The sequence below is a fragment of the Rana temporaria genome, chromosome 1, assembly GCF_905171775.1.
Source record: "Rana temporaria chromosome 1, aRanTem1.1, whole genome shotgun sequence".
In the NCBI taxonomy this organism is placed as follows: domain Eukaryota; kingdom Metazoa; phylum Chordata; class Amphibia; order Anura; family Ranidae; genus Rana; species Rana temporaria.
Window position 1 is genome coordinate 252,942,833 of NC_053489.1, and position 22,349 is coordinate 252,965,181.

At 44.3% G+C, this 22,349-nt stretch overlaps 1 protein-coding gene and 1 gene segment (V, D, J or C); both read left to right on the top strand.

The window, feature by feature from the left end:
* LOC120940889 overlaps window positions 1-22,349 on the top strand; it is a 201,324-nt gene that overhangs the window by 72,536 nt on the left and 106,439 nt on the right.
* LOC120940874 overlaps window positions 1-22,349 on the top strand; it is a 40,132-nt gene that overhangs the window by 11,851 nt on the left and 5,932 nt on the right. Inside the window, exons 5-7 of the mRNA XM_040353971.1 lie at window positions 30-335; window positions 1,861-2,181; window positions 21,977-22,279. Of these exons, the coding sequence (XP_040209905.1) occupies window positions 30-335; window positions 1,861-2,181; window positions 21,977-22,279 (930 nt within the window). The remainder of the gene's footprint in view (window positions 1-29; window positions 336-1,860; window positions 2,182-21,976; window positions 22,280-22,349) is intronic.

Sequence of the window (22,349 nt, forward strand, 5' to 3'; positions counted from 1 at the left end):
TGGCCTGAAACATGTCTCTCTTTCCCCAGCATGGCAATCAATCTTTGTCACACCAACTGTGGAAGTAGAATTACCATCCAGGGAAGATTTTCTAAATGACAATGCTACAATAACATGCTCAATTCTGGGCACCAACCCAGAAGCCAGTCAAGTATATTTAATGTTTGATGGCAAAAAATCAAAGAAGAACAGTATAACCATTGACAATAGGAACAATCAAAGGGTCAAGCACAGTTACAAGGTTACCGATAAAGAATGGGAGCCAATCAAGGAAATATCCTGTGTTGTGAAGCAGCCCTGCTCTATGCCAGATGTTCATGTAACAATAAATAAAAGTGAGTGTATATTGTACAATCAACATTCGGTAAAACTAATTAAAGAATTACTAATGTAAAAAACTCCCAAGCAACCTGCATAGTCTGTTGCAGCATTGGAGAAAATGGGAATTTAAACTTTCATTTGTTTGTGTGTGCTAAAAGAGATAGATACATTTTCTTGAATTGATTTGGACACTTATTGCACATCATGACATGAGAACATTCACACAAACCATTTCATTTTCTGGTTGATGGAAAATTACAGTTGTTGGGGGATTTGGTTGGGTACACATGGATAAAAGTTCCATATATCTGCATGTAAAATGCTAATTCATTATGCCCCATAGTACCTATTGCTCAAATTGTTTGTGGTAGGATCATAAGACTTTCAAAATATCAATTTTATTTAATGCCAGAGCCAGGAGTGCCAGTGTGTAATTAAAGCGGTAGTAAACCCGCTGACACTTTTTTTTCTTCGTACACCTGTAAGGCAAAAGGCATATTGAGCTAGTATGCAACGCATACTAGCTCATTATGAAATACTTACCATAGAACGAGGCGTCGTTATATCACCCGGTCCACGCCGAGGGAGCTGACATTTTGCCTCGGCGTGTCTTCCAGGTATCGCGGCTCCAGTGCTGTGAGTGGCTGGAGCCGCAATGTCGTCACTCCCACGCATTTGCACGGGTAGACTTCTTTCCGGCAAGGTCCGAGAATCCCGATGCAGTCAGCGGCTCATTGCAAGGGGAATATCTCCTAAACCAGGGGTGTCAAACTCAATTTGCTTGTGGGCCACATCAGCATTATGGTTGCCCTCAAAGGGCCGGTTGAATCAGCAACCCATCCCCCTTACATCAGATGTCAAGAGCCCCCCACCATCAGATTTCGAGGATTCCTCCCCACTATCCCTTACATCAGTGCACCCCCTTGCCTTGTGCTGCTGCCTGGAGGGCTGGACAGAGAAGAATCTGGTGGAGGAGTCCTGTCCTCTCTGCTGCTGACTGCTGAGACCAGGTGGGGGAAGAGATGAGGGGGGGGGTGTGAGGGCCACAGGAAATGATCTGGAGGGCCGTATTCGGCCGCGGTCCTTGTGTTTGACACCTGTGTCCTAAACCGTACAGGTTTAGGAGATATTCTTTTTACCTACAGGTAAGCCTTATTATAGGCTTACCTGTAGGTAAAAAGTAAAGAAATTACTATACAACCACTTTAACATGAGCAAAGCATTACAACATTTCTACAGTATCCGCATTGTAACAAGATACAATTTTAAACATGTTTGAATGGACATAGTGGAAACATTACAAACCCTGCAAGTATAGTGGATCAAAGCAGGTAAACATAAATTATACAAATGTATGAAACATTAAGATTCTGACTGCTGCTATAACGACCCTAATGGGTTGCGTCTGAATTCATTTTGCATAATACCTCAGACCTGCTATGTATAAATAGCCTATTACAATACTGAAATATTAGTATGAACAATTGAATGGTTGTTTGGCTGCTATGGATTATCATTACACACTGTTTTATGTTGCAGCTCTTGAAGATATCAAGCCAAAGTCCCCCAGCATTAACATTCTATCATCTTGTTGTGATGGAAATGAAGCAGGTATGGTGACATTGGTGTGCACAATCTCCAATTTCTGGCCCCAAAATATTTTGGTGAATTGGTTATGGAATGGAAGCATCTATAAAGAGGACACTGCCTCTGTCCTCCCAATGCTTGACAGAAATGGAAATTACTTTGCTACAAGCACACTGAAAGTTCCAAGGGAAAGCTGGTATAAGGAGGAGTCATACATCTGTGAGGTTACCCACCAGAAGAAAACATTTCAGGCGAATATAAGTATATGTAAAGGTAAGGAGCCTTATACTAGATGTGTTTTAGTCATTCTACTTTCACATTGTGAGATTTTACATGCCAGATGACATTGGAAATATCCCCCCAAATAACTGCAAGAGAAAAGGCAGTAGTCCAAAGTTTCAGTTAAAGGAAATTCCTGATTGTATAATGCATTGCAATAAATTCTGCATACAAAAACACAACAAAATAAGCATGCAAGTGTGCTTATTCCTGAGCACTTATCCATTGCAATGAGCAAGAAGTTATTAAAGTGGAGTTCCACCCATTTTTTTATGTTTGTCTGTGCTGCATGCTCTAATCTCATAGTGTTCAGAATGGACAATTTTTATTTAATTTGTTGCTTGTAAATACCTTTATTTTGTAGTCCTTCATTACTTCCTCCTCCTTATTTGCCTAGGCTATTTGCAAGGGTTTCTGGGATAGGCATCATGTTTCCCAGTAGTCCTTGCAAACCTGACTGAAACCTATTACATTGCTTGTCCACTGAGCATGTGCGAGATATGCAAAGCTGAAATCCAGGAAGTCATACAGTCTGGCTTCATGATGCCCACACTTAAGATGGCCACGGTCTATTTCTAGATTATAAACTATCTAAATGCTGTAACAACCTAACAAAACGGACCTTAGTTTACAGACTAACTTTACTAGAATACATTAAGCTTGTGTATTACAGGGGTATTTATATTTAAAAAGTGAAATTGTGGGTGCAACTCCCCTTTAAGCTAATATAGTAGGGCACATTAAGTGACATAGAAATGCTTGTCCATTGCTTTGTCCAAAAAGCTTTCTCTGCCCCTAACAGCTGAGTATCACCGAAAGACAGAATGCAACATTTTCCCCAAGTATTTTAACCGCTTCAGCCCCGGACCATTTTGGTGGTTAAAGACCGGGCCACTTTTTGCGATTCGGCACTGCGTCGATTTAACTGACAATTGCGCGGCCGTGCGACGTGGCTCCCAAACAAAATTGACGTCCTTTTTTCCCACAAATAGAGCTTTCTTTTGGTGGTATTTGATGACCTCTGCAATTTTCTTTGCGCTCTAAACAAAAAAAGCAACCATTTTGATTTTTTTTATATTTTTTACTTTTTGCTATAATAAGTATCCCCAAAAATATATATATAAATTAAATTTTTTCCCACAGTTTAGGCCGATACGTATTCTTCTACATATTTTTGGTAAAAAAAAACAACGCAATAAGCGTTTATTGATTGGTTTGCACAAAAGTTATAGCTTCTACAAAATAGGGGACTTTTATGGCATTTTTAATATATATATATATATATATATATATATATATATATTTTTTTTTTTTTTTTTTTACTAGTTATGGCGGCGATCAGTGATTTTTATCGTGACTGCTACATTATTTTGGGACCATTTTTACTGCGATCAGTGCTATAAAAATGCACCGATTACTGTAAAAATTACACTGGAAGTGAAGGGGTTAACCACTAGGTGACTCTGCAGGAGTTAAGTGTTCCCTAGGAAGTGGTTCCTACTGTTAGGGGGCGTGGCTACAGTGACACGTCACTGTTGACCGTTCCCGATCACGGGGAACGGTCATCAGTGACAGTGTCACTAGGCAGAATAGGGGAATGCCTTGTTTACAAAGGCATTCCCTTGTTCTGCTCTTGCCGACCGAAATCGCGGGATTCGAACATCGAGTTCCCGGGACCCGCAGTCGCACTCGCGAGGCACGCAGCGGGCTCACGTGCTGGGCGGCAGATTTTAATGGACGTACCTGTATGCCAATCTGCCTGCCCGTGCCGTTCTGTCGACGTAAATAGGCGTGCAGCAGTCGGCAAGTAGTAAATGTTTACTAAAGAGACCCTGCCACCACTAGACGTTCTTTGTAAAAAGCACTTTTAAATTACACAGCTACAGTCATGAATCCTTGCTTTACAAGGGGCCATGTCTGCTTTGAATTTTTCTATGGAATTCAATACTTTACTTAGTAAAGCTGCAGCAAAAATAAATAAATACATATAATATAACACAGTAATGTGCTCTGAGCACAGTAAATATGTTAGGGCTTGTTCACACTTGTCTAAAACTTAAAGCGGACCTTCAGTAAATGGGCCGGCGTAAGCCCGCCTAATTCAAAATAGGCTGGTAGGGGGCATGTTGTATGCTAATTACTAGTGACCCCACGTATTTGATGCTTCTAACGAACGGCGCATGCGCCGTCCGTGAAAGTATCCCAGTGCGCATGCTCGAAATCACGCTGCAAATAGTCAATGCTTTCGACATGAACGTAACTTACGCCCTGCCCCATTCACGGACGAGTTACGCAAACGACGTAAAACATGAACAATTCTAAGGCTGTCCGACGTCCATACTTAACATTGGCTGCGCCATCTTTTTGGTGGTTTATCTTTACGCCTGAAAACGCCTTACGTAAACGGCGTATCTTACGGGCGAGCGTACGTTTGTGAATAGGCGTAATCTACGTCATTTACATATTCTCGGCGTAAATCGACGTACGCGCCCCTAGCGGCCAGCGTAACTATGCAAGTAAGATATGACGGCGTAGGAGACTTACGCCGGTCGTATCTTAGCAACATTTAAGCGTATCTCAATTTGATCGTAAAGATACGACGGCGCGGATTTGGACTTACGACGGCGTATCTACTGATACACCCGTCGTAAGTCTACATGAATCTACCCCTATATCTATACAGTATATCAATTTATATGTATGTAAATATATATATCAACATGTGTAAATAAAAGTTTAATTTACAATTTTCATCGCATAATCTACTCAGCAGAGAAACATTATGAACTGCTGATCCTTTTTTACAGTAATCAAACTCTTTATTTTTCATTATATATATTATGTTTTTCTGGAAAGGTGTGTCTATAGGTGGTGGTAGTGGGGTTAATATGAAGTTATGGTTTTAGTTTATTAGCAGTGGAATATAGTGGAATATTTTTAATGCATTTGCATGTAATGTAGTGTGGTTAAGGTCTCCTTCACAGAGGCACACTAAAGTATACAACCATGTGAAGAGCTGCGTTTACTGCACCGGATGCACAGCTGTTTCATAAATCTGTGTTCAGGCAGTCCCATTTAGACATGTGTGATTTGTTTCATTCAAAATCAAAATTTGGACAAGTTTTTCATGGTAATTCAGATGTATTCAAATTCCGAATCACAATAGTAATAAATGTAAACAAATCCACTGAAATAGCGAAGCATAAAAAGCACTCTCATAGGGGAGACAATCAGCGCTAAAAATTTAGATAGCATATGACCAAGGCTATTGGTATGCAACTGAATGAGCCCAAGGCGACAAAACTATGTAACATGAAAAACACACAAATAAATTCCAGCGCAAAGCCATCACCCTGATAGTGTCAAACAATATTAAAAGTCCAAAGTATAGTTTACACATAATAAATAGTGTAGATTTTTTTTTAAATACTAAAATAAAAACAATAAAATTAAAATGATGATAGAAAAAAGAACTATTAGACAAATTTGGTCCATATACGGTGCAATACAATTAGTCTGTCATTACACCTCCTGGGCCAAGATGTGGTTTCAGGATCAACCCATCCAGGTCTGTATCTCTTCCAACTCCAGCTGGTTGTTGTTTAATTGCTGCCACACACACACCACTTTGTTGGTAGTACTGTGATACCCCATTGCTTTTAATAGCGACTTGTTTTTGGCTAATTTTGCCCCAATTAATACTCTTTCACAGACTAAGGCCTTGTACACACGATAGGTTAACCTGAGGACAACGGTCTGAAGGACCATTGTCCTAGGTTAACCTATGAAGCTGACTGATGGTCCGTCGTGTGGACACACCATCAGTTAAAAAACCGATCGTGTCAGAACGCGGTGACGTAAAACACAACGACGTGCTGAAAAAAAAAACGAAGTTCAATGCTTCCAAGCATGCGTCGACTTGATTCTGAGCATGCGTGGGTTTTTAACCAATGGTTTTCCATACTAACGATCTGTTTTGACCTATCGGTTATCATCCATCGGTTAAATTTTAAAGCAAGTTGCCATTTTTTTAACCTAAGGTTAAATAACCTATGGGGCCTACACACGATCGGTTTGAACCGATGAAAATGGTCCTTCAGACCGTTGTCCTCTGGGTAACCTGTCGTGTGTACGAGGCCTTAGAGGTTTCAATAGACTACAATCCTCTACTAGTTGTTACTGACTTCTGTTTATATGATTTACAAAGTTCACTTCATTCCTTGTATTGATAGACCAATTGTATTACACCGTGTATGGACCAGGTTGGCCTAATAGCTATTTTGTGTTTTTCACGAAATAACGAAGCAAAATTCATCTGAAAAAAAACAAATTTTAATTCGGAAACAAATATGAAATGTAAACATATTGCAGTTCTTAGATGTGAAAAAGTTGGCAGTCACATTCAAAACGAAAAAATAAAAATGTTATTTGAATGGCGATTAAAGTTTTTTGAATTTGGTTAAATTGAATTTTAATTTGGTCAGTTTTTTTTTTTTCAATTTGGTCAAATTTGGATTATTCAAATCTAAGTTGAAATTGAATAAACAAAGCTAAACTAAACAAATTCTGGAAACTAATTTATCAAATGTAACTATATTAAATTAGTTAACTGATAAAATGAAACACATTTTTTCATTCTGTCTAGTCCCATTAATTTCAATTGGCACACAGTGGCTGCATGGACACAGCTGCTGCTACCAACTTGACATCTGTGTGGCTACAAGTTCATGTCCCTGGACTATAAGTTTTGATGACCAGGAGCTTGCAACACACTGGTATGTTAACCACTTGCTTACTGGGCACATATACCCCCTTCCTGCCCAGGTGAAATGTCAGCTTTCAGCACAGTCACGCTTTGAATGACAATTGCACGGTCGTGCGACGTGGCTCCCAAACAAAATTTACGTGCTTTTTTTCTCACAAATAGAGCTTTCTTTTAGTGGTATTTGATCACCTCTGCGTTTTTTAATTTTTGCGCTATAAACAAAAATAGAGCGACAATTTTGAAAAAAAAAACACAATTTTTTACTTTTTGCTATAATAAATATCACAAAAAAATATATAAAGTGTTTGCGCTAGAATTACCACCTAATGAGGTGTGTAATTATTCCATACATATATAAGTGGCTACACCCTTAAATTCCAAAGAAAGGACATATGCAAAAATATTTGGATGAAAAAAATTAATAAATAAATTATTTAAATTATTTAAAGTGTCAGTGTCCCAACTAGGCCAATGCTGGCACACCCGGGAAAAATTATCTAATATTAATACCTAAATATATATATATATATATATATATATATATATATAAACATATAAATCCTGTGTGAATAAGATCAATATGACTATAATAAATATCAAATAAAAAAAAAATTCTCAGTTTAGTCCGATACGTATTCTTCTACATATTTTTGGTAAAAATAAAAATTGCAATAAGCATATAGTGATTGGTTTGTGCAAACGTTAAAGTTTTTTCTCTGCTGCAATTTCACTTACGGGTCTCTTCCTCTACTCCGCCCTGTGATTGAAAAATTAAAGAAAATGCAGTTCATCTCTTTGTCACTCTGTTCTCTTCCCCCATCATCATGCTTCTTTTATAACAGCACACCTGACCAGCATGCTGCCCCCCACCCACCTTATATAGTAAACTGCAAGAGGCTGAACTTTGCAAGCTGTGTCCCAAAAAAGACAGTCAGAGGAACAAGGAATAGTGAACAGCACTGCCTGTGGTCTCCCTGCAGCTGACCCTTTGCCATTACTAACTTACAATGCTTTGTTCTACACATTATCTCTGGGTGGAGCTAGCCGTCTTGGTAGAAAAGGGCTTTGTTTCCTCAAGTCATAGATTCCAGCAAGGAGTACAGTAATCAGCACAGCAATTCCGTCACCAAATCTCACTCCAATTCTACTAAAATGAGCAAACAGAAGCTCACACATCAGATATATATTTTTTTTAACAACAAGGTTGGTCTTTATTAAGGCATAAGTGGTACAATACATAGTGCAAAAGAATAAACAGCAGCATCATGAGTAGTCAAGTAATAGAAGAATTGATGCACACAATATAACGTTAGGCAGGTCAAACACTTATCAGAGTACAGCTAGGCACATTAATCGTGATCAAGAAAAAGGAGAATGGGTCGGGAGGAGGGAGGGGGGAAGAAGGGGGAGGGAGAGGGATAGGGGGGTAGGGCAGGGGGGGGAGGGAGAGACCAGCACAAGGCAGCGACTCAACAGCAAGGCAGGGTCAAAGAGGATTTATTCACGGGCTCCACACTCGCTCAAACTTCAAGGGGCAACCCCTGTTCATGTACGTCATTCTATACAGGGGGAGAACAGCATTAACCGCATCCATCCACGCGCCCACCTAAGGGGAGCCCCAGAGTTCCATTTAAACAGAATCGCCTTTTTGGCGTAAAAAAACAATAAAGACATCAACAACTTAGTACACCTAGGTCTCTGCTCATCGTCCTGTACCCCCAATAGCGCCAGCTCTGGGGAGACTGGGAGATTCAGGTGGAGACGGACGTTAATGATCTCGAAAACTGCAGACCAGAAGACCAACAGCTTAGGACAGGTCCAAAACATATGTATATAGGTACCCTCTAAGGTGCAGCATCGCGGGCAGTTAGAAAAAGGATGCGGATAAATCCCATGCAGTCTCTGAGGAGTAAAATACACCCTGTGCAGGAACTTAGCCTGTATCAGTTTATCCCTAGAGGAGATCACCAACTTATAACTGTCTTCAAAACAATCCTCCCACACTTCCCTGTCCAGGGACGGGACATCCACCTCCCACTTCCTCCACAAGGGGAGTCCTTACTAAGGATCATCAGGTATAGAGTGGATAGAGCCTTCTTCAGGGAGCTTTGGGCCAACAAGTCCTCAACCACATCGGCTTGAAGAACAGGAGGTGTAGGGAACTGGGCCCTGTAAGGGCTTACCTTGAGTGGAGTCCATTTTGCAGGTTTGTATGCTCACCCTTACAAATACACACAGCCCACAGTAATAAGGTAAGACACTACGTGGGCTGTGAGTCTGTGCACAGGGGCTTGATAGGGATTTGCCAAGGATAGTCGAAGTATAGCCGTGGTCCAGGATTCCAGAGAGAGTCAGGTAACTACTGACGGAAAGTTCAGGGTTGCAGACAGGAACCAAAGACAAGTCCAGGGCACAAGCCGTGGGTCAAGGGCTGGAGAAGGCAGGGAAAATCCGAAAGTACAGGCCGGAGTCAAAGGGCAGGAGACAGCAGCATTCCAGGGTACATAAGCCAAAAGGGTCAGAAGCCGGGGTCAGTCTAGTAGGCTGAAGACAACCACAGGAACACAGGATCCGTTGGCACAGACAGGACCATCAGAGAACTGACACCTCCCTCATAGTGAGGCAGGGCTTTATACCCTGGTTGATTAGGAAACCTGCCTCAGCTGGACCAGGATAAACAAGTTCAGATTGTAGGGAGATCCAGAGACAGGCAATCAGCACATAGTTCAGAACCAGGCTCCGACGGACAGCAAGCAGAATATCAACTTGAGAAGTGGCTCAGAGGCAAAGACCTGGAGCAGCAATGGAGAAGTCCTGGGTTCAATCCCACCCAGAGCCACTTGGGGCGTGACCACGCCTCGCTGTCTGTTTGGCACGGTAGCAATCGTGACAGGCCCTGAAAGCATGCTGCAACTGGTAGTAGCGGAAAAGCATCCAGGGTGCCAGCCCAAAGCGACTGGACAGGGCCGAGAAGGGAAGTAGGGACCCATTACAGACAACATCCTTCAGGAGTTTAATACCCCAACGTGCCCACAACTGCAGGTCTGGAAGGGTACGAAAGTGCCTAAGATTAGGGTTTCCTCACAATGGAGTAAAGGGGGACCATCTGCCAGGAGACAGAAAGCGACGTGTAGCCACTCCCCACACCCGCAACGTAGTCCTAGACGGGCCCAGCGACAGGGGGTATCCAGAGGATCCCCGGTAGACCAGATTACTGAGCTCAGTAAGGGACCCCACAATAGCTGCCTCCAAACAGACTGCTGCATTGGCCCTGGACTGCTCGAACCACCACCGCACCGTAACCAATACTGCCGCCCAGTAGTACACTAAAAGGTTGGGTAAGGCCAGCCCTCCAAAACTAACAGGCAGCTGAAGGGTGGACCTGGCCAACCGAGGGGACGAACCTCGCCACAGAAAAGAGCCAATACAGCTATCCAGGTCCCGGAAAAAGGAAGGGGCTAACCACACAGGGCAATTCCGAAAAAAATAATTAAACTTGGGCAAAAAAAATCATCTTCAAAACATTTATACGCCCAAGGAGATTCAACAGCAGGTTACTCCAGCGCGTGCAGTGATCTCTGAGTCTATCAACTACCGGTCTCAAGTTGAGCCGATAGTAGGACTGAAGGTCACGGGAGACTCTCACACCCAGGTACACAAATTCCTCGACCCATTGCAACATTGACTGCGAGGACATCTCTCTAGCCCTCACATCTAGTGGGAAAAGAACAGACTTGGACCAGTTAATACGTACCCCAGAATACTTACCAAATTCATCAAATATCGATTCCCTGCCGATGACAGGGAATCAACTGGATCGTGGAAATACAGGAGGGCGTCATGCGCATACAGGGGTATTTTCTCCTCCAGAGGGCCAACCCGAAGTCCAACAATACGGTCCGATTCCCGGACCATAACTGCCAACGGCTCGAGAGCCAGAGCGAACAGGCTGGGTGACAAGGGGCACCTTGGCGGGTCCCCCTCTGAAGGAGAAAATAATCAGAGAGGTAATCGTTCACACGAATCCTAGGCCTGGGGACCTATAAAGCATTTGAAGCCATTGAAGAAACTTAGGCTCAAACACATCAGATATATAGTTATAAGACTATGTACAGTCGTGCCCAGGCACACTTGCATACCAGGAAGTGTTCTGCTAGGTTCCATTGCAGACAAAATGTACATGTAGTTCTGGGCAACAAACACTGATACAATACCTGGCTGCATAGACTTTTTTTCTCACTTACTGCTTTATGAACTTCTGAGGTAAGTGGGAAGGCGATGCTGAACGAGCAGGTAGACATTTCACTGGCTGGCAGGGCCAGACTGGCTTGTGATTGTCTGGCGGGTTTTTAGCCTAGTCCACCACCCGATGAGAATGCAGGGACCTATGTGGGGACCCGAATGTTGAGGGATTACTTTAACCACTTCTGGACCAAGCCTATTTCTGTTGTTTACAAGTTAAAATCAGCATTTTTTGCTAGAAAATTACTTAGAACCCCCAAACATTATATATATTTTTTTATCAAAGACCCCAGAGAATAACATGGCAGTCGTTGCAATATTTTATGTCACACGAGATTTGCACAGCGGTCTTTCAAACGCATTTTTTTGGGGGAAAAAATGGAAAAAAGAAAACAGTAAAGTTAGCCCATTTTTTTGCATATTGTGAAAGATGATGTTTTGCTGAGTAAATAGATACCTAATATGTTACGCTTTAAAAATGTTATGCACTTGTGGAATGACAACAAACTATGGTACATAAAAATCTCCATAGGCGACATTTAAAAAATGTTAACGGTTACCTGTTTAAGTTACAGAGGGGATATTTTTCTAGAATAAATGTTCTCGCTCCAACGGTGTGATCTGAACATCGTTTACATTTGCGAGTGTGACTTACGTGTGCGTTTTATAAACTGTAAAATGTACAGTAGTTTATGGCTATACTGTGCAAAATTGTACAGACACTAAGGCCCGGATTCAGATACGCGATACGACGGCGTATCTCCAGATACGCCGTTGTATCTCTGAGTGCGGGCCGTCGTATCTATGCGACTGATTCAGAGAATCAGTTACGCATAGATTTCCCTAAGATCCGACCGGCGTAAGTGTCTTACACCGTCGTATCTTAGGCTGCATATTTACGCTTGCCGCTACGTAGCGCTTCCGTATAGTTACGCAAGGAATATGCTAATTAGATATTTACGCCGATTCAGAAACGTACGTCCCGCCGGCGCATTTTTTTTACGTCATTTACGTTAGGCTTTTTCCGGCGTAAAGTTACCCCTGCTATATGAGGCATAGCTAATGTTAAGTATGGACGTCGTTCCCGCGCCGAGTTTTAAATTTTTTACGTCGTTTGCTTAAGTCGTTTGCGAATAGGTCTTTGCGTAAGTTACGTTCACGTCGAAACAAATGGGGCTTTGCAGCGTAATTTCGAGCATGCGCACTGGGATTTTTTCACGAACGCCGCATGCGCCGTTCGTAAAAAATGTCAAATACGTGGGGTCACAGTGTATTAACATAAAACACACCCACATCATCCCCATTTGAATTAGGCGGGCTTACGCCAGGCCAAATACGTTACGCCGCCGTAACTAAGGGCGCAAGTTCTGTCTGAATACGGAACTTGCGCCCAAATTTATGGCGGCGTAACGTATCTGAGATACGTTACGCCGGCACATAGATAGACCATTCTATCTGAATCTAGCCCTAACTCTGTAAGTCACACATACAAGATACAACAGACCCCAGTATATAATTAACTACAATTGTACGCACGCTAAGGGCCCTTTCACACGGGGCGGATCAATAATGATCCACCTCCGTGTGTCCGTCAGCTCAGCGGGGATCCTCCGTAAAATCCCCGCTGAGCCGTCGGCTGACAGGGCGGTCCCCGCACACTGTGCAGGGACCGCCCTGTCTTTTCTCCGCTCTCCCCTATGGGGGGATCGGATGAACACGAACCGTGTGTCCGTGTTCATCCGATCCGCAGACGGAAGAAAAAATAGGATTTTCTTCCGTCCGCAAAATCGGATCTTTGCGGAGGCGGGTGATTACGGGTGTCAGCGGATATTCATCCGCTGACACCCGCAATCACATAGGAACCAATGTATGTCCCGTTTTCATCCGCAAACGGACGGATGAAAATGCGGACATATGGGGCCAGATCCACAAAAACCTGGCGTAACTTAAAAAATCCCATTTAAGTTACACTGCCTTAAAGTTTCTACCTAAGTGCCTGATCCACAAAGCACTTATCTAGAAATTTCAGGCTGTGTAACTAAAATTCCGCCGGCTCAAGGCGTTCCTATTTAAATGGGGCGAGTCCCATTTAAATGAGGCGCGCTCCCGCGCCGGCCGTACTGCGCATGCGCGAAGTTACGTTACGCCGAGTTTTGAGGATCGCGACGGCTTAAAAAAGTTGCGTCGGGGAAAAAAAAAAAAAAAATTACAGCGTCGCTCGGCATGCATTCCTGAGAGGGAGAACTCCATGCCAATTTTCAAAGAAAAAACCGGCATGGGTTCACCCCCCAGGAGCATACCAGGCCCTTAGGTCTGTTATGGGTTGTAAGGAGACCCCCCTACGCCGAAAAATCGACGTAGGGGGTCCCCCTACAATCCATACCAGACCCGTATCCAAAGCACGCTACCCGGCCGGTCAGGAATGGGAGTGGGGACGAGCGAGCGCCCCCCCCCCCTCCTGAGCCGTGCCAGGCCGCATGCCCTCAACATGGGGGGGTTGGGTGCTCTGGGGCAGGGGGGCGCACTGCGGGCCCCCCCACCTCAGAGCACCCTGTCCCCATGTTGATGAGGACAGGACCTCTTCCCGACAACCCTTGCCATTGGTTGTCGGGGTCTGCGGGCGGAGGCTTATCGGAATCTGGGAGTCCCCTTTAATAAGGGGGCCCCCAGATACCGGCCCCCCACCCTAAGTGAATGGATATGGGGTACATCGTACCCCTATCCATTCACCTGTAGGCAAAAAGTAAAAGTTAATAAACACACAACACAAGGCTTTTTAAAATATTTTATTATTCTGCTCCGGATGCCCCCCCTGTCTTCGTTATTAGCTCAATTACCAGGGGGGGCTTCTTCTTCCGCTCTCCGGGGGTCTTCCACTCTCCGGGGGTCTTCTCCGCTCTCCGGGGGGGGCTTCTCCGGACTCCGGGGGGCTTCTTCCATCTTCTCCCCTCTTCCGCTGTTGACTCGGCGAACCCCGGTTCTTCTGCAGATGTCCGGTGCCTTCTTCTTCAGCACTGGCTGCCTGCTATGTTTGTGTGTTAGCTCAATTTCTAACAGGCAGCCAGCGCGGTCTTCTGTGGCGTCAGGGTCTTCTCTTCCTTTCTTCCGATGTTGCCTCGTCGCCTCTTGTCGCTGCAATGATGGAAGCGCGCCTTGCATCCCATTTATATAGGCATCACCGTCCCATCATGCTCCGGCAGGTACCCACGTGGTGGGTGCCTACCCACGTGCACCCACCACGTGGGTACCTACCGGAGCATGATGGGACGGTGATGCCTATATAAATGGGATGCAAGGCGCGCTTCCATCATTACAGCGACAACAGGCGACGAGGCAACATCGGAAGAAAGGAAGAGAAGACCCTGACGCCACAGAAGACCGTGCTGGCTGCCTGTTAGAAATTGAGCTAACACACAAACATAGCAGGCAGCCAGCGCTGAAGAAGAAGGCACCGGACATCTGCAGAAGAACCGGGGTTCGCCGAGTCAACAGCGGAAGAGGGGAGAAGATGGAAGAAGCCCCCCGGAGTCCAGAGAAGCCCCCCCCGGAGTCCGGAGAAGCCCCCCCGGAGTCCGGAGAAGCCCCCCCGGAGAGCGGAGAAGACCCCCGGAGAGTGGAAGACCCCCGGAGAGCGGAAGAAGAAGCCCCCCCTGGTAATTGAGCTAATAACGAAGACAGGGGGGGCATCCGGAGCAGAATAATAAAATATTTTAAAAAGCCTTGTGTTGTGTGTTTATTAACTTTTACTTTTTGCCTACAGGTGAATGGATAGGGGTACGATGTACCCCATATCCTTTCACTTAGGGTGGGGGGCCGGTATCTGGGGGCCCCCTTATTAAAGGGGACTCCCAGATTCCGATAAGCCTCCGCCCGCAGACCCCGACAACCAATGGCAAGGGTTGTCGGGAAGAGGTCCTGTCCTCATCAACATGGGGACAGGGTGCTCTGGGGTGGGGGGGCCCGTAGTGCGCCCCCCTGCCCCAGAGCACCCAACCCCCCCATGTTGAGGGCATGCGGCCTGGCACGGCTCAGGAGGGGGGGGCGCTCGCTCGTCCCCACTCCCATTCCTGACCGGCCGGGTAGCGTGCTTTGGATACGGGTCTGGTATGGATTGTAGGGGGACCCCCTACGTCGATTTTTCGGCGTAGGGGGGGCCCCCTTACAACCCATACCAGACCTAAGGGCCTGGTATGCTCCTGGGGGGGAACCCATGCCGGTTTTGTTTTTACAAATTGCCGTGGAGTTCTCCCTCGGGAAAGCATACCAAATGCCGTCGCTGGAATGGGCTTTTACAAGGTGTGACTAGTTTACACTTTGTAGAACCAGCCCTAATTTTACACTTGCAAAATAACACTTACGGCGCAAAAAGGAAGCTGGAAAGCTTTGTGGATCGCCTTAAGTGCTAATTTGCATACTAGAAACGGCATTTCGACTCGAAATGCCCCCAGCGGCGGATGCGGTACTGCATCCTAAGATTCGGCAGTGTAATTCAATTACACATGCCGGATCTTCTGCCTAACTTTGGAAAAAGCCTTTTGAGGATCGTTTCCAAAGTTACACACAGACTGAACAGCAGTTAAGTCGGAGTATCTCTTTTGTGGATCTGGCCCATGGAGTACAAATCCATGAATCTGACAGTCATGAAACATTTACTGCAGGTGAATCTTCCAGGTTCATGTGTTTTAAATGACATTGACTGATTTACCATCAGTGAATGTTTTGTGAACATCAAATTCTCTGCCTTTTAATATTGCCCACTTCTAGTCATACAACATAGCTATTATCTGGCATGTCACAACAAGTTCAAGTTACCCTTGCTTAAAAAAAAAATTAAAGCTCATAACTTAGTGTGCACATACTGTATATGTATAGTAGTCACACAGTCCATCAAGTTGGGTATATAGAACCATATATACCCAAAGGCTTTTTGGGCCAGATTCACATAGGTTAGCGGATCTTTAGATCCGCGTAACCTATGTGATTTAAGATCCGCCGCCGCAAGTTTTTGAGGCAAGTGGGTAATTCACAAAGCACTTACCTCAAAACTTGCGGCGGCGTATCGTAAATCCCCCGGCGGAATTCAAATTCCGCGGCTAGGGGGAGTGTAGTATTTAAATCAGGCGCGTCCCCGCGCCGATTGAACTGCGCATGCGCCGCCGGCTAAATTTCCCAGCGTGCATTGGTCCAAATTACGTCGCTAGGACGTCATTGGTTTCGGCGTGAGCGTAACTTGCGTCCAGCTCTTTTGTGAATCGACTTACGCAAACGACGTAAAAATTCAAAACTCGGCGCGGGAACGACGGCCATACTTGACATTGGCTGCGCCTCATAGACCCAGGGGTAACTATACCCCGGAAAAAGCCGAACGCAAACGGCGTAAAAAAAAAGCGCCGGGCGGTCGTTCGTTTCTGAATCGGCGTATCTCCTCATTTGCATATTCGTCGCGTAAATAAAGCGAAATGACACCTAGCGGCCGGCCTGGAATTGCAGCCTAAGATCCGACGGTGTAACACAGTTACACCTGTCGGATCTTAGGCATATCTATGCGTAACTGATTCTATGAATCAGTCGCATAGATACGACCGATGAAACTCAGAGATACGATGGTGTATCAGGAGATACAACGTCGTATCTCTATGTGAATCTGGCCCTTTGTTTTTTATTTTTTATTACCAAGACAAGATAGTTGTGCTTTGCAATGCTATGCCATGCCATGTAAATGAGGTATCGGGTGGTACTTTTTAACCCCACAGACCTACAGGGCTGAAGCTGTAATGTTTTGAAGTTCATTTATGTTTCTAGCTTGTTATTCTTCTTAAAACTACAAAAAAAAACATTTTTCCCACCGAAAATGAGGAAATATAGGGGCAGATTCTCGTAGAATCGCGCAAAACTGTGCGGGCGTAACATATCTCCTTTACGTTATGCCACCGCAAGTTTTCCAGGCAAGTGCTTTATTCACAAAGCACTTGCCTGTAAAGTTGCGGCGGCGTAGCGTAAATCACCCGGCGCAAGCCCGCCTAATTCAAATTAGGCGGGTAGGGGGCGTACAGCATTTAAATTAAGCGTGTTCCCGCGCCGAACGTACTGCGCATGCGCCGTCCAAAAAATATCCCAGGGTGCATTTCTCCAAATGACGTCGCAAGGACGTCATTGGTTTCGACGTGAATGTAAATGGCGTCCAGCCCCATTCACGGACGACTTATGCAAACAACGTAAATTTATAAATTTCGACGCGGGAACAACGGCCATACTTAACATTGGTTGCCCCTCATATAGCAGGGGCAACTTTACGCTGGAAAAACCTAACATAAACGTCGTAACTTCACTGCGTCGGCCGCGCGTACGTTCGGGAATTCGCGTATCTAGCTAATTTGCATACTCGACGGGGAAAACGACGGAGGCGACACCTAGCGGACAAAAAAAAAATTGCATTTAAGATCCGACGGCGTAAGAGCCTTACGCCTGTCGGATCTAATGGATATCTATGCGTAACTGATTCTAAGAATCAGTCGCATAGATACGACGGCCCAGATTAGGACTTACGACGGCGTACATGGCGTTGCGCCGTCGTAAGCCCTTTGAGAATCTGGGCCAAGGTGTTTTTGGGGAAAAGACCATTTTGTTTTTTTCAAAGTTGATTTATAGAGCAAAGTAAAGACTGCCAACATTTGGTGTTACTGTTGGTAGTTTCAGAAATTACCTTTAGTAGCTTTGTAACAAAGTGTACAGCATTTAGTGACCCCAAAAATGTGTACATTTAAGGATTTCAGCATTGCTCATGTTGTCCTTAAAATGTTTTTTTCCCACCGCTGTACCCATTTCCCAATTTTTTTGGGTTCCTCAGATATTCCTCAGATTTTTGGTGAGCATCCCATTCCATTTTGTTGCATTTGGCTGCTGTAATTTCTCTCCAGAGGCCCGAACAAAACACCAAAATTATTTCCCTATTGACTTCAGTGAGGTTCTTTTTTACCTGTGACGCTAAACTGGCCACAAATCAAACAGAGGCATATTTGAGTAACACTACTAATAATGTGGGTATAAAGGGGGTTTTGGGACTTTAATTCCCTAAATCTGGAATTCAAAGGAAAGAGTTTGGGACTACTTTGAATAAAGCTGGTAAGGTGATCAAATACATGATGGCACATTAATTAATTCATATATGTACCGATATCATGATGGCACATTGCACTTCATATACAGTATATACACAAATATCATCATAGCACATTGTGATATATAATAATGTTGTTGTGCGCTGATTTGTAATTCATATAATAAAAATACATTAAAATCATTGGTGATTGCAGAAAATTCCTAATAGAATCTAAAATATAAATGCATGATTATAATAGCTGCATCCAAAATTCTTGATGCATTTTGTGGAAATCACTTCACTTCCTCAGGAGCAGTAAAGTTCACATCAGTTGCCCACGCAGGGGGTCTTGCAAATCAATATGAACAAAAGAAAATACCGAGCCACCTAGCTCCCTTGTTGGCAAAACCACTGCTCTTCTTACCAGTCCCTCTGACTGTGTTGTTCACTTGGCTCTCTTAGCCTTTAGTTGCAGCACCCTGCTCCATGGCCCAATCTTGGCTTCTAGATAGGGCTCTCCTAACACCCCAATAGGAGCCCATATGTCTCCTGGAATGATTACACCAAAAAGGAAATCTGCGCTCATGAAGGTTCACCGATCTAAATCCACTCGATATTAGTGAAGAAGAAACATTCAATAAATCTCTAGTTTTTGGAAGAACCAGTCCTTTATATAAAAAAAAGAAGAAATTTCCAAAATATACAAAATACACACAGCACAATGCAAAATATATAAAAAGTCGTTCCCAATGGCTGCATGAAACAAGCAATCTCTCAGGGCTTCAAAGAGTTAAAGTTTGCGGTTTCAGTTTTGGGCTGTCTTGCATGACAGAATCAATGTAGGTTGTGATGGCAGTACATTACCCAGCCAATGCGGACATCAATCGAATGTCACTCTCCTAGCTGGTATCAGTTGATCCGGGGTCCTGGACGCTCTCCTGTGCGGGTCTGGAAGCACCATAGACCCGATGATAGCAGCTGCCGGGGACACAGCGCGGAGAGGCCAATAGCAGAGGACGCTCTCCCTGGATGAACGCACTGGCGTCTCACGTCTGACCGAGACGGCGTCTCAGACGTGAGACGCCAGTGCGTTCATCCAGGGAGAGCGTCCTCTGCTATTGGCCTCTCCGCGCTGTGTCCCCGGCAGCTGCTATCATCGGGTCTATGGTGCTTCCAGACCCGCACAGGAGAGCGTCCAGGACAACGGATCAACTGATACCAGCTAGGAGAGTGACATTCGATTGATGTCTGCATTGGCTGGGTAATGTACTGCCATCACAACCTACATTGATTCTGTCATGCAAGACAGCCCAAAACTGAAACCGCAAACTTTAACTCCTTGAAGCCCTGAGAGATTGCTTGTTTCATGCAGCCATTGGGAACGACTTTTTATATATTTTGCATTGTGCTGTGTATATTTTGTATATTTTGGAAATTTCTTCTTTTTTTATATAAAGGACTGGTTCTTCCAAAAACTAGAGATTTATTGAATGTTTCTTCTTCACTGATATCGAGTGGATTTAGATCGGTGAACCTTCATGAGCGCAGATTTCCTTTTTGGTGTAATTGTGTATTAGTGGTACTTCAGGGTACCCGGACTTCTGCAGCACAGACTGTTTACAGCCCATACGAGGGTTTTCAAGCATGCTATTGGACAATAGTTTTCTCCCATAGAGCGCCAGTGATTTTTTTGTATCAATATATGCTGTCTCCTGGAATGAGACCTTCTGTCTCTGGGCACATCTGACCCCTGGGTGATACCTCTTGTCGATTGACTCCTGGCTGGGGCACCTCTGACCCCTGGGTGAGAACTCTTGTCACCTGACTCCTGGCTGGGGCACCTCTAACCCCTGGATGAGACCTCCTGTCTCCAACACTAGGAGCTGTCTCCAAACTGTATGCCCTGAGCTATCCTCAGGCTTGAGTGTATAACGACCCTGCACACCTGTGTATTCAGACAGGCCGCAGGCACCTGGTAAAATCCAGACAGAGGATGGAAAGTTCCGATCCAGAACTACAGAATAAAGCCAAAAACACAGCTTTCTCAGCTCAGAAACGATAGTCCAGAACCTTGCATTAACCCTCAATTTTCACAGTGGCAGGGTCTTGCTTTGTCACTATATATATATATATATATATATATATATATATATATATATATACATACACAGTTTCTCACAAAAGTGAGTACATCCCCCACATTTTGACTCGCTAGTGTTGCAAGGTTTTTAGGTGTGAATGGGGAGCAGGTGTGTTAAATTTAGTGTTATCGCTCTCACTCTCTCATACTGGTCACTGGAAGTTCAACATGGCACCTCATGGCAAAGAACTATCTGAGGATCTGAAAAAAAAATTGTTGCTCTACAATAAAGATGGCCTAGGCTATAAGAAGATTTCCAAGACCCTGAAACTGAGCTGCAGCACGGTGGCCAAGACCATACAGTCATTTAACAGGACAGGTTCCACCCAGAACAGGTATCGCCATGGTCGACCAAAGAAGTTGAGTGCACATGCTCAGCATCATATTCAGAAGTTGTTTTTGGGAAATAGATGTATGAGTGCTACCAGCATTGCTTCAGAGGTTGAAGGGATGGGGGGTCAGCCTGTCAGTGCTCAGACCATATGCCGCACACTGCATCAAATTGGTCTGAATGGCTGTCGTCCCAGAAGAAAGCCTCTTCTAAAGATTATGCACAAGAAATCCCACAAACAGTTTTGTGAAGACAAGCAGACTAAGAACATGGATTACTGAAACCATGTCCGGTGGTCTGAAGAGACCAAGATAAACTTATTTGGTTCAGATAGTGTCAAGCGTGTGTCGCAGGAACCAGGTGAGGAGTACAAACACAAGTGTGTCTTGCCTACAATCAAGCATTATGGTGGAAGTGTCATGGTCTTGTGCTGCATGAGTGCTGCCGACACTGGGGTGCTACAGGTCATTAAGGGAACCATGAATGCCAACATGTACTGTGACATACTGAAGCAGGGCATGATCCCCTCCCTTTGGAGACTGGGCCGCAGGGCAGTATTCCAACATAATGACCCCAAACACACCTCCAATATGACCACTGCCTTGCTAAAGAAGCTGAGGGTAAAGGTAATGGACTGGCCAACCATGTCTTCAGACCTAAACCCTATTGAGCATCTGTGGGGCATCCTCAAATGGAAGGTGGAGGAGCGCAAGGTCTCTAACATCCACCAGCTCTGTGATGTCGTCATGGAGGAGTGGAAGAGGACACCAGTGGCAACCTCTGAAGCTCTATTGACACTTTGGACAGAATTTGGACATTTTCACTTAGGGTTGTACTCACTTTTGTTGCCAGTGGTTTAGACATTAATGGTTATGTGTAGAGTTATTTTGAGGGGACAGCAAATGTACACTGTTATACAAGCTGTACACTCACTACTTTACATTGTAGCAAAGTGTCATTTCTTCAGTGTTGTCACATGAAATATATTTACAGTATAAGATAAGGAGCATGTACACCTGTAATAGTTCACCCAAATCTGCCACCAGGACTTTAAAAATGTAAGTAAGGAGTTTATGTAACGATTTAATGATGTAGTCATGACATAGAACTGAGAGAATGGGGCAGAGACAACTGTGGTTCTAGTGTACTCAGTTAAATGCGTGTATCTATATCTTCATGGAAGCCAGAATTAACTTTCAGATCATTTTTCAGATCACTTCTCATTACCTAAAGGGTACATACAAAAACCATCCTTTAAGGACTTATTTCTTCTAAAAAGTGCCAATGTTTCATGTAAAACTAACCTTCCTTATGTTGACATACACTGGATGCTTAATGGAAAGGAAAAATTAAACGAGTTCAATAAGGAAAAAAATAAACCTGGCAAATTATCCTGGATAGAGAGCACCTTGGAAATAAGCTTAGAAGAATGGAAAACAGTCTCCAACGTCTCCTGCAAATTGCATCCACCCAACAATGTACTGCAAGAAAAGATGACCATTACACGGTCAATTGGTATGTTGAATTGCAAACTCACTTCTGCTTGCTCTATTATAGATTAATGTGATTTTGAATATTGTTGTAT